Genomic DNA, 12,859 nt, shown 5'->3' on the forward strand with positions numbered 1-12,859 from the left:
TCGTCAGAGAGCCTGTTGTCAAGATACTCTAGGGGCTAAAACCTATAGCTCAAGGCCAAAAAAGATTCCCAGTTGTTGACCAGACAACATAAAGTGGGTCTTCTTAACTCCTTGGAATCAGGGTTCGCTTGTGAGATAAGCATCCAGAGGTAACAGGAGTAGTTAAAAAGCTTTCCTGCTTTGGCCTCCTGGGTATGAATCTTTTTGAGGTAGGGTTTCCATGGGTGTTTGTAGAATGCCATCTTTCCCGTTTAAGCTGCCAGAGAAATGTCATTTCATTCGGTGCTCACCCCAAATGAGAATATAAGGAAGCTGGAACTGGGCACACGTCAGTGAGTGGAAGTGGAATTAAGGTTGTGAGAATGAACTAATGACTATTTGAGCGAAATGTCAGAGAAAACAGTGAGGAAACAAGCTCTTGGCAATACTCTGAGACCGCAATGGTAAAGGAGATTTATTGCATTCAGTAAATTATGAGGAACATTTTCTAAATAATTAGCAGTCTTCCCGTTGATACATTGCCTCGACTGAACAGTGGCTTTGGAATGCCAAAGATTATTGATTATTTTAAATACTTTGTCCAAAGTGATGTCTTTATATCTATGTCTTTTGTTCTCCATCAGCAGCAAATTTTTATTGTGGTGTGCTTTCTCTCTCTCTCTACGTATATCTATCTATCTATCTATCTATCTATCTATCTATCTATATATATTTCAAATGGTTGAAATAGCTGATCATAAATTTAGGCACAAGAGAAATTGTAGAGCTTGAATTGTCCAGAAGTTTGATTTATATCAGCACTACATTTTCTTTTTCTTTTCTGATAATTTTCCTTTGCACTTATTCAAGATTTTGATACAGAAAAAAAAAAAACAGTCAAAAAACTCAAACTAACCCACAGAGAGTCCTGGTTCTTGTAGAACAGAAGGTGGTTTAACTTAAAACGTTTTTTAATTTCTTCTTCCTTCATTCCACTTTCTCGTCTGGCCTTTCACGTGAGCTGACCTGCGCATCCCCCCAGGACTGCGCCTTCTGGTCTGAGTCTCTTCCTTTAATTCCTTCTCTGTCTTGGTTCTGTAGACCTTGTTTTCTGACCGATAATTTATAAAATAATAGATTTTGTGTCAATAGGTGCTCTTACCTAAGTTATTTGCCTTTTAACATAACTTCCTGGGGCTTTAAGGAAAATGAGTCTTTGGCCTCTGGGAGTAGTCAATAAGATCTTTGAGACCCAAGAGGGGGTGACTGTTTAATGCCAAGGAGACAACCTTGTGATTAATTTTGTGATGGCGAAGATGTTATTTTATCCTTTCTTTCCAATATTAAAAGAAGTAGAATGCATTACACTGTGTTCTCCTGACCATGGCCATCTGATAAAACAGTTCAGCGTGATGAAACTGTATGACAGCTGTCGGACCGATCTCCTGGAATAATAATTATAAAGATATTTTATTCTGACCAGTTTTCTATTGTTTCTCATTAACTCTAAGATCCTTAAAACTTTGAAAATGGGTATAGTTATGCTACAAATTAGAAATATAAATATCTAACAATTTTTGTATGTATTTGAGATAAAAATTTAAAAAAAGAAAATTTCATAAAGTCTTGTAAGAATAACCCTCTATTGTTGCATTTCTTTTCAGCTGTGTCCTGTGGAATCCCAGAGTCCCCAGGGAATGGTTCCTTTACGGGTAATGAGTTCACTCTGGATAGTAAAGTGATCTACGAATGTAATGAGGGCTTTAAGCTTGCGGCTAGTCAGCAAGCAACAGCGGTGTGTCAAGAAGATGGATTGTGGAGTAACAAAGGGAGGCCTCCCACGTGTAAACGTGAGTGTCCAAATGTATTTGCCTGTCTTTGCAGATGTAACTAGGAACAGAGTTCGTGGGGAGAACTCTGGATTCCAGTGTGCTGAGGTCCTCTGCCACAGCATTTGAGTGCTTGGTCTCACATCAGGCTAATAGGAAAACCAATTTATTCCATATAAGCCCTGCACTGTTGGAAGTTGGGCAGATAGAAAGAATCGTGTTGGTTCCATCAGTATCTAAACCATGTGATTCATATGGCAAATCCTGACGATACTGCCATTTTCAATTTGGAGAGATGAAATGGAGAAGATATTGAGACATTAAGCCTGGAAATAGCATTCTACACAAAATATTAGAATATAATTCAATACAAGTTTCCTATTCATCTTCCATCTCATTTAAGTTCCTTGAAGTTAAAGGCAGTGCCTAGTGTATTTGAGTATCACCTGCTCTGCACAGAGCATTGATGCTCAACAAATAAGTCACTGATCTGTGAAGTGGGGTAAGTTTTCTGGAAAGCTGTTTACAGTAAATAGTAATATTCTTATAAGAGTCAAAAGTTAGGGTCCATTCTAGGACTCTAGTCTTAAAAATAATAAAGTCCGTAACGCAAAGCCAAAGAGAACCAGACACACACACACACATACATACCTGCACACACACACAATTTACCTCAAGATTTTCATTGCTGCTATAATAAAAGTAGCTTCAAATTGGAAATTATCTAGCTTCTAAAAATTTGAAATTATATACTATTCCTACATATACAATAATATTCTTGCTCTTATGATATTTGCAAAATGGATCTGCATGGTCTTCGATTTGAAACTTCGTTTATTGACTTCTTTTTGTGTATAGTATTTTGGTTGTGATGAAATTATTTCATCTTCTTAGATACGAACATATACATTTTTACAGAAAATAATTCATTGCTCTCCATAGTTTTCATTTTCCTTGCTATCATTTTCATTTATTTTATTGCTAGTAATTATTGCATTTCCTGAGAGTCAGTTAGGCACCACTGAGAAAGCATTATTGCTTCTTACTTATTTTCCATTTAATAAAATACTATTTGATTATAATTAAGTAATAGTACAGGAAGCTAGGATAATAAGATACATTAGCATGTTTTTAAGCTCAATTCTTAAGAAAATTATTCTCTCAAAATAAGACTTTAACCTCACAGAGGACAATAACACATATATAATTTGTGTTGCTTATAATAAGAACAATTTCCCAGGCATTTAAGATGTTATTCACTTTGCACGTGGCTTAGAGATCATTAATAATAATGCCTGTCATTTTAGTGTCTATTAGGTGCCGTATGTTTCAAATAGCTTTTCTATAAATCTCCTAATAACTCTGAAAAGATAGGACGCAGATGACTTACAAAGGAAGTGTAAGCTACTAATTTGCAGAGTTGGGTTTGAATTCAACTTTCGCTAGTTCTCAACCCTATGCCCTTTTCATTATCCTAGGGTTTCCCACTCTGGTTATATGTTAAAATTGTCTAGGGAGCTTTAAAAAACACCAATGTCCAGGTTTGACCCTCAGGCCTTCTGAATTACTGATCTTAAGTAGAAAATAGGCATCAGTATTTTTTTTTTTTAGTTCTCTGATACTATGCTTCAAGTGTCAAATACAGGCTGTGGTTTAAAGGAAGAGCCATTTTAAATTTGTATACTGTCTGAGAAAGACTTGACAAATGACAAGGTAGCTATGTAAATGTAATTTTTATTTTAGCATTTTTAAAAAATACTTTAATTTTTAGAACAACTTTAGGTTCACAACAAAATTGAGCAGAAAGTACAGAGATTTCCAGAGTACCCCCTGCTGCCCCTGAAGAGCCTCCCCAACTATCAACACCTCCCACCAGCATGGTGCGCTTGTTAAAATCCATGAACCTACACAGGCGCGTCATTGTCATACAAAGACTAGAGTTCACATCAGGGTTCTCTCTTTAGTGGTGTACATTCTCTGGGTTTGGACAAGAGGATAATGACATGTATCCACCATTAGTGTCACACAGAGTAATTTCACTGCCCTAAAAATCCCCTGTGCTCTGCCTATTCTCTGCCCCCCCCCCAACTCCCAGCAACCACTGATCTTTTTACTGTCCCCATAGTTTTGCCTTTTCTAGAATGTCATGTAACTGGAATCATTCAGTGTGTGGCCTTTTCAGATTGTCTTCTTTCACTTAGTCATCTGCCGTTAAGGCTCCTCCATGTCTTTTCATGGCTTGATAGCTCATTTTATTTTAGCACTGACTAACATTCCATTGTCTGGATCGACCACAGTTTATTTATCCGTTCACCTACTGAAAGACATCTGCGTTGCTTCCAAGTTTTGGCCATTATGAATAAAGCTGCTCTAAACATTCATGTGCAGGTTTTTCTGTGCACGTAAATTTTCAACTTTTTTGGGTAAATAGCAATACTAACATGATTGTTGGATCATATGATGTGCTAGGAGTATGTTTAGTTTTGTAAGAAACCACCAAAATGTCTTCTAAAGTGGCTGCACCATTTTGCATACCCACCACCAGTGAATGAGAGTTCCTGACGTTCCACATCCTCGCCAGCATTTGGTGATGTTAGCGTTTTGGATTTTAGCCATTTAATAGGTGTGTAGTGGTATCTCGTTGTTTTAATTTGCATTTCCCTGATGGCATATGATGTGGGACATCTTTCATGTGCTTATTTGCCATATATCTGCCTTCTTTGGTGAAGTTTCTATTCAGGTCTTCTGCCCTTTTTTAATCAGGATGTTCATTTTCTTATTGTTGAGTTTTAAAAGTTCTTTGTATATTTTGGATAATAGTTCTTTATCAGATATGTCTTTTGTAAATATTTTCTCCCAGTCTTTGGCTTATCTCCTCATTCTCTAACAGTGTCATTTGCAGAGCAGAAATTTTTAATTTTAATGAAGTACAACTTATTAATTCTTTCTTTCATGGGACATGCCTTTGGTGTCATACTTAAAAATTTATCCCTAAAACCAAAGTCACCTGGATTTTCTCCTATGTTATCTTCTAGGAGTATTATGCCTTACTTTTGGGTCTTTGATGCATTTCAAATTAATTTCTGTGAAGGGTGGGATCTATGCTATATTCTCTCTTGAGGGTGGACGCCCTGTTGTTCCAGCACCATTCGTTGAAAGGCTGTCTTTTCTCCATTTATATTGCCTATGCTCCTTTGTCAAAGATCAACCAACTATGTTTTTGGGAGTCAATTATTTCTGGATTCCCTATTCTTTTCTGTAGATCTATGTGTTTATTCTTTTGCCCATGCCAGACTATCTTCTCACTTCTATTTTTATTTGGCTAAACCAAAATGTGATAAAATGATACGTTTTTTTCAAAATGTGTTTAATATGAATTCAATAATTTGGAAACAATTAAAAGAGCATTTTCCAGTTTCCTACAAAATTAATCTTGTTTTTGGTTGTAGATATTTCCAGGGACATATTTGATTTTAGTAAAAATGCCCTGGTGGACATGAATACTTCTATTATCTTTAAAGCTATATGGGAATCATTTTGCCTGAGGATAATCGAGCTCAATGGGGACCACAGACACATAGTGTCAGTAGCATTTTATTTTAAGGGTGCCTCCAGTCTGTGCCTCTTACTTCACAGGTTGATGAAGTGAGCAAGAACCTTCCACCTGTCACTGTGATGTTGAATTGCTTCTTCCTGAGCATGTGCAGGACAGAATGCCTTCACAGTGGAAATGCAAACTATTTTATGTCTCCATGAGCCATATATATGTGTTAAGGCCATACCTCATTGGGTTAAGCAATTATGCATACTCAAATTTTTAGCTCTGCTTTCCAGCTTGGTCCCTAGAATGCCAATGCAAGTGGTTTATATCCGCTAAAAAGTGGATTGAAATCATATAACTCCAATGTAAAAAGCAACTATGGGAGAATTATGAGGAAAAGCAGCACAGCATAGCTCTTTCAGTCCTTAGCTGGGGGTAGAGAAAGAGAGAAGCAGGGAGTTTCAGAAAGAGGGAAGCAGACAAAATGCTTGAATGCTGTGGAGAAAGTGTGTGAGATAACTCCTGTGGGCACAGGGAGCCAGAGAAATTCCTCATACTGGGAGGTGCAGCGTACGCCCGACGCGTTCACCCAGCATCCAGTGAATGTGCACTCTGTGCCGGACATCGGGCCCACAACCACCGGCGTGTAAAGGTTGATGGGACACAGCCCTGCCCTTGGAACCTGCACACGTGCACAGGACCTTAGACTAATGGCTCGGTAGAAATCATAATAGAAGAGATAACTGATGGAGATGAGGTAAGACGAGTGTTCAGCCTAGGATCAGTCTTCACAGAAGAGATGGCAGTCTGGCTGGGACTGCAGCTTGGTCTGTGAAGTAATAGTAATAATTGGGACCATTTTTTTGAATGATAACTCTCAATATTTTACCTCATTAAACATTTGTCTGTGTTACATCATTTGTTTATAATGACAATTCTATGGAGAAGGCATTGTTTCCCTTATCTTACCAATTAAATAAAAAGCAAAGAACTTAACTTTACTACTCATCATAAAAACATCTGAGAAGTGTCTCATTGTAGCGACACCACCTTGTTGGAGGTCCCCTGCTGCCACAGGTAAAGCTGTTGGATGACCGTTTGGTACCATGTGAATGCTTTGGGCATCATGAGAACACAGTGATGTGTAACGTCCCCATGATCTGCCTGGGGATGCCCTGCACCTCGCTGCAGCATGTATTCAAGGCTCTGTGCATTCTACTAGCCTGTAAATATTAAGTATTAAACTGGTTCCGTGATAAGTGGGGGCAAGTATGAGGAGAGATGATGTGAGAGTCTCAAAGCTCCGAGCGATGCCTAGAAACAGGAGCAAAAAGAAGAAACAGAAGTGTAGGAGCAGAAACCAGGCTGTGAGTCTAAAAATGCACCCAGCTGCCCACAATCAGGTGGAAGGGAACTCAGAATAGCCATCTGGACATTCTTCTTCGTCCTTCCTCCATTCTCTCTTCCTCTCCTCCCATCTTCACTCCATCCTCAAGTCCTGTCAACTCCACCCACAAAGCACGCCTGCCCACTTTGCGCCACTCCCACACCACGCCCAGTAACCGCTGCTCACCGCACGCCTGAGACAGCCTGTCACTCATCATCCCCAGGCTCCTCTCGCTCAGAAGCCAGACTGAGCTTCTAAGCATGTGACACTCTAATCGAAACCTGACACTTCTCTGCTGAAACCCCCGAGAGTGCTCAGGTGATGAGAGCAAAATTCATAAACTCCTTCTTTATTTTGAACTCACTTCTCCAGAAGAGAAGAAAGGCAGATGTTATGAAGAGGCTGACCTGGAACCTGACCCAGCTCATGTCTGGATCCGTATATGCGTATTTGGGTGTTCACACCATAGTGATAATAGTTCCTTTAAGACTAGTCCTCGACCCCCTACTCTCTTCCAGGCTGGATCCCAAAAGCTTTACACAAGTTCACCCATTTATCCTCATGCGGTAGGCAATTTGTTATCCCTTTGTACAGAGGACAGATGAGAACCCAGGAAGGGTGGGTAAGTTGACCAGAGTCACAGACATAGTAAGTAGCCACTCGAGATTTTGTTCCAGGAAACCTAAAAGAGAGTTCCTGTTCCTAATTTCTGTGCTGTTCTGCCTCCAAGAATTGATTACTATCCTGATTTTTAAGTCTTACGTGTTGTAAAACTGAGCACACAGACAGGAAAAAAGGTGCCACTTTAACCGAGCACGTACTTCATTCTGGGAAGTTTTAGATAGCGATGGTAAGTGAGCCTGTCCTTTGAGCATATGTGGTAGACCCAAATGATTTCAAGGGCAATGTATATATATGTCTAAAAGTTTCTGGAATCAGGAATTAGAGGCCTGTAGCAGTTCAAAGGCAAATGTCACATCAATTAAGAGAACTATTCTGTGCTTATGTAAAGTATGATGTTGCAGCACATGAGGTGGCTTAATTTATATACACATTTGAATTTTTCTGCTTTAAATGCACATCTAGATGTACAATTGCCTTAAAGTTATAATGAAAAAATTAAATAACAAAGTTGCTTCTCACATACAAATGAGGTTCCCAGTATAAGGAAGTTATGGTATGTTCAATTAAATGATTCTTAAACAGGAAAAAGTCAATTTGCATTTTAAAGCCTTTTTTGATACTGACCACTTGTTCAGTAACACAGGGAAATAAATATAACATTTATAATAAAATGGAAAATCAACCTTAAATTTTCTAAGGGTCCTCTCAAACTTTCAAGTATTTCTTTTCTCCCAGTATTTATTAGACTATATAAAAGGGAGATATGGACATTTCATTAAAATTCCGTGGTATTCAAAGGCTTGAAAACCTGTTTAATTTTTATTTGGGGGAGAGTGTTTGCTTTACTTAATTTAAATTAAAGAAATTGGGCCGAGTAAGCATAAAACTCTACATTTTAGCCAGAAAATTTGGTTACTTTTAAATTCTGAAATGTGTATTTTCCCAAGACCAATTCCTCTGTATATTTTGTTGCTATGACACAATTTTATAAGTTGCTTTGCCAACTGCAATAATATTAGATCAGTACACTGAATCTCGAGAGATAAGAAACACTCCAGCTCTGATAAATAGTAAATGTAAATGGTAAATAAAATTAGTTCATCTCACCCTCAGGTTTACTAAAATGAAGGTTGTAATAAATAACAGTGTTTCAGTTTGCATGTTCCCTGAAATGGTACAGATCTCCAAGGCAGATATTTGAGGCTTATTTCTTTTTATTTTAATTATTTATTGAGACTGGATTTGGATCATTGAAGATATGATTCATGCTGATGACATAATAGAACAAGGGAGAGCTATTAGTATTAATGCCTTGGGTTTAAGAGTTTGACAAAACGCTGGGTAGATATGCATTATTTGCTTTGCATTTAGGAGAAAGCAAGACCATTAAGATTACCTTCCAACGAAAAACAAAGTCAACGTTGTAATCCCAATGTGTAGGTGCTTTTTTTCTTTTTCAATTAAAGCTGTAAGTCACTGTTAATAATTTATTAAGGACCTACTATGCGCCAGGCACTGTGAGCACTTTACATGGTTAAATGCAACGTGTATACATTTTAGGAAAGTGAGAGCAAGTTGAAGTCATACCACATAGCTTTATATGACCTGTAAATAGCCCAATCACAAAAAACTAACATTATATAAATAAATTATGTATCTACATATATGTGTGTGTATGCGTTCATCCATATGTAAGACACTTGTGCATATATTTGCATATATAATACATATTGACATGTGTGCATGCCTATATAAGTAAATTATATACATACATATTTTTGTATGTGTATGCATGTGCATGTTTGTATAGATAGTATATATTACATATAAAACATTTGGGGGTATAAATTTATCCCCTTAGTCCCTTAGAAAATGGTCTTAAAAGTGCTTATGTCATTGCCTTTATTAATTCTTCCTATTTTCAGAGTAGAGCACTTGTTATTCTTTCCATTTAGCATGCTGACAAAGATCATTTAATCACAAATCGCATTGCTAACCACTGTGTTATGAAACCACTGATACATCTGGTATTATCAAGTTTCCAGTACATGCTGGGCATTGTTGGAGCATTTTACATGCATTCCATCTTTGAGTCCTTCAACAAACCTAAGGGGCACTATTTTATCCACATTGTATAGATGGGAGCCAGGGACCCAGAGAAGTGAATGACCCCGAGGTTGCATGGTCAGTCGGTGATGGAGTCAGGACTGCTGTCCGCCTGACGTTGGCCCTCTGGTGCATGCCCCCTGCATTGTATATGTGTAGCTACTGCAAAGGCCCCGTTTGCGCCTACACTGTGTATTTGTAAGGGATTTCAGTTCAGAAGTTGGCAAAGCCAATGAACAAAGGCCCGGTCCCCACCTGATCTAGATGCACGATCATGATGTGTGAACTATATACACATTTTTAAAAATACACATTCAATCTCACAAAAAAAATAGGAAACTTCTACACGCGAGACATAAAGCACATGTCTATCTCTGCCTTCCAAGGCTGTTTGAAAAGATAGTCTAGACCAAAAGGTCAGTTTAGTGCCTCAGCTGGCCCGATGCACAAGACACCGTCCTGCCCCAGCCCCGCCCACTGTGACCTGCCCCTGTGCCTGGTGCAGACCGGAGAACAGAGTTGGCAGGTGGATGCTGACTCGCTGTAGGACGAGAGAGTCCTGGGCTCTGACGTGTTAGGCAAGCCTCCACGCGGTTGTTAAATTTTCACTGAAAGCGCGACTGATTTCTCTCCTTGACGCCAGGGGACATCACTGTGCAGGCGGGTCTGCAGTTCTGTGCAAGGCAAGGAGTCAGCGCCAGGCCATCGAAGCCTCATTCTGGTATCCATCCAATGGGGACAGACCTCAGCTGTGGTGTATCCTGTGGGGACACAGTGTTTTAAGGCTGTATGTTGCAATTGTACAAACTTTATGTTCCTCTCTAAAATGTCTTGGGGGATGCTGGTGCTGTTTTGGAGTTAAGACACTTAACCCAATACGCAACCATTTCAGGTCAGCTTCAGCCCTGAACAGTCAGGGTCAACCATGTTCCAGTCAGTATGAGTTTTCCATCTCTTATTTTGTTTCGTTTCCAAAGATGGAACATGGCTCAGTCCAGCTTTTTGTATTAGAGTTGTGAACTAAAGCTTCGCCTTGGCTCCCTGAGAAATATAAGAAAAGAAAGTTTCACGTAATTGCTTAAAGAATGGCAAATACATGTTTGTTTTACTTTCGGTCATTTATGACCTGCAGGTATTGGAATATACTCATTATTCTTGTTTCATCTCTAGGAAACATAAGCCGTTAAGGGCAGGTGTGTTTGTCTATCTGGTTCACGGCCTTATCTTCGTAACTCTTTGTAGAATGAATGAATATCAGGGCTCCTGTTAAAACAGATCTAAGGCAAGTATCCTCTTACACAAACAGTAAGTTGCTCCACTGTAACCAGAGTGACTCACGAACGTCAGGGGTCTTCCCCTTTCTAAGCTGGATAGGTGAGTCCTTTCCATGCTGACCTAGGGCTGAGCGGTGCCAGGCCAGGCAGGTCGCTGTCCCTGATCTCTGATCGTCAGGCTGTAGCTGCTCCAAAAAGGCTTGTACTGCCGGGTCAGGCACAGCATGCGTTTGTTAAAATGCAGAACAATCGTGAAGAATTGAAGTTGGGCATGGTTATATCCGCGATTTTGATGAATCAATGTATTACATCCATGCAGGACTTTCATGGCATATTCTGTACATGTGTTGACTTCTAAACTAGTAACTATTGTATACTGTTACGTTGATGATTAAGTTTATTAAATATGCATACTAACATCTTCCTCTTTCATAGAACAATTCTAAACCTACTGTTATGCAAAGATAAGAAAATTAACACACATTTCTATCTCTATATGAGTCCTTGAAAGAAATGTCTCTGCACAAAGATGGGGTACAGTTTATTTTCTTTGAAATGTTAAAAACATGTATCATCCCAAAATAATATTTCCTCACATCTATCATTCATATTGCATTTTTTGAAGAAAAAATAACCTGGTGCTGTGTATGATATTATGTATTAAATTATAAGAATTTAGGAAAATTTTGAATGTTGCCAGAAAGAGGTTTTCAAGTTTCGTATTTCACCTCAGCGCTTTCTCAGGCATGTTCATGATATGACACGTGGCCTTTATGTTTGGGGTCTTAGAAAAAGAAATTCATATAAATAGGATTTACTCGTTCAGTATTAATGTCATCATAATGCTAAAAATACAACCAGAAACATAGAATGTATTTTCAAGTCATGTGTGTTTACTGCATAGTACACAAATATTTTGCTTTTAAAAACATTTGGTATTCATTTGAAAATTTGGTAAATTATTTTGTTAAACCCTATAAAATTTCCTTTTTTTTTTTAAGTCCAAAAGGGTTGAGTGTTAGTGATTTCATATAATTCCACCATTGTCAGGAGCTCTCTAATTTTAGATTCCAACTATTTTCATCTAGTTGGTTAGGAAACAAAAGCTTATCATTTCTTATACAGAGGCATTCATGATTATTGATTGATATCAATAAAAACACTTTAAAACTCTAAACAAAGAAAAGAAAAGAAAAATAGTATGACTCTGGAACTTTTCTAGAGATGTCAACACATTTTAAACTGTTGTCAAATATTGAAAAATCTTTCTTTAAATTTTTCTCACATAAAAATGATACTCATAAGTATCTTACATTATTATTTTACTAAAACATTCAAATCTTCTACCGATTTATCATTAAATTATTTTAAATAAAGATATATAATTTTCTTATTCTGATATAAAAAGAATACGTATATATAGGTGTGCTTTTAAAGACAGCTGTCTACACCTTCATTTTTCTTTTCACTCAATAATAGTCAACATCGCTGTTAAAAACCAAAGGCTTCTAAAGGCCACGTGTGCTGAGGGCCTGAAAGTTAATGTTTTTGGTGAGAGAATTTGGCCGCATTACCATTTTGGGGGAGTTAGTAGATAGAAGATGAGGAAATAGCTAACATAAGATTTGAATGATCCCTCCTTATTTTGGTCTTTTCACATGCCCCACGTGGTGAGAAGCTTACTTCTCAGAGGGAGGTAGAAGGAAGAGGGGCGGGCCGCCACAGGGAAAGAGACCCGTCTGCCAGGTGGTCTGAGCACGAAGACAACGTTAGCGGCTCCCCCCTGCCCTTCATTCTTCCTACAATGCACCCGACACCTACGCTCAGTGCACTCAGTGCAGGGCCAATGGTCCCCTCCAGGAGCCAGAGCTAGATGAGGGCCATTCCTTTCCAAAATGCCTTTGAAGAATCGTTTATTGTTAGCCTGAATGAAGACAAGGGACTGAGGCAACTGGTGGTGACTTTAGTTGGAAGAACGAAAAGTCCCTCAAAGTTGGAAAGGCAGGATCAATATGGGACATCTCTCTCATTCTCTCTTTACACACACACACATACACAGACACAGAGACACGCACACACAGACACATATCCACACACACAGACACAGACACATAGACAC

At 38.5% G+C, this 12,859-nt stretch overlaps 1 protein-coding gene across 1 annotated transcript in view; it reads left to right on the forward strand.

Annotated features, from left to right (window-relative positions):
- The window catches only part of CSMD1 (CUB and Sushi multiple domains 1), a 1,825,670-nt gene that overhangs the window by 1,724,973 nt on the left and 87,838 nt on the right, over nucleotides 1-12,859 (forward strand). Inside the window, exon 51 of the mRNA XM_046648453.1 lies at nucleotides 1,644-1,829. Within this exon, the coding sequence (XP_046504409.1) occupies nucleotides 1,644-1,829 (186 nt within the window). The remainder of the gene's footprint in view (nucleotides 1-1,643; nucleotides 1,830-12,859) is intronic.

Source organism: Equus quagga, chromosome 22 (assembly GCF_021613505.1).
Source record: "Equus quagga isolate Etosha38 chromosome 22, UCLA_HA_Equagga_1.0, whole genome shotgun sequence".
Taxonomy (NCBI): domain Eukaryota; kingdom Metazoa; phylum Chordata; class Mammalia; order Perissodactyla; family Equidae; genus Equus; species Equus quagga.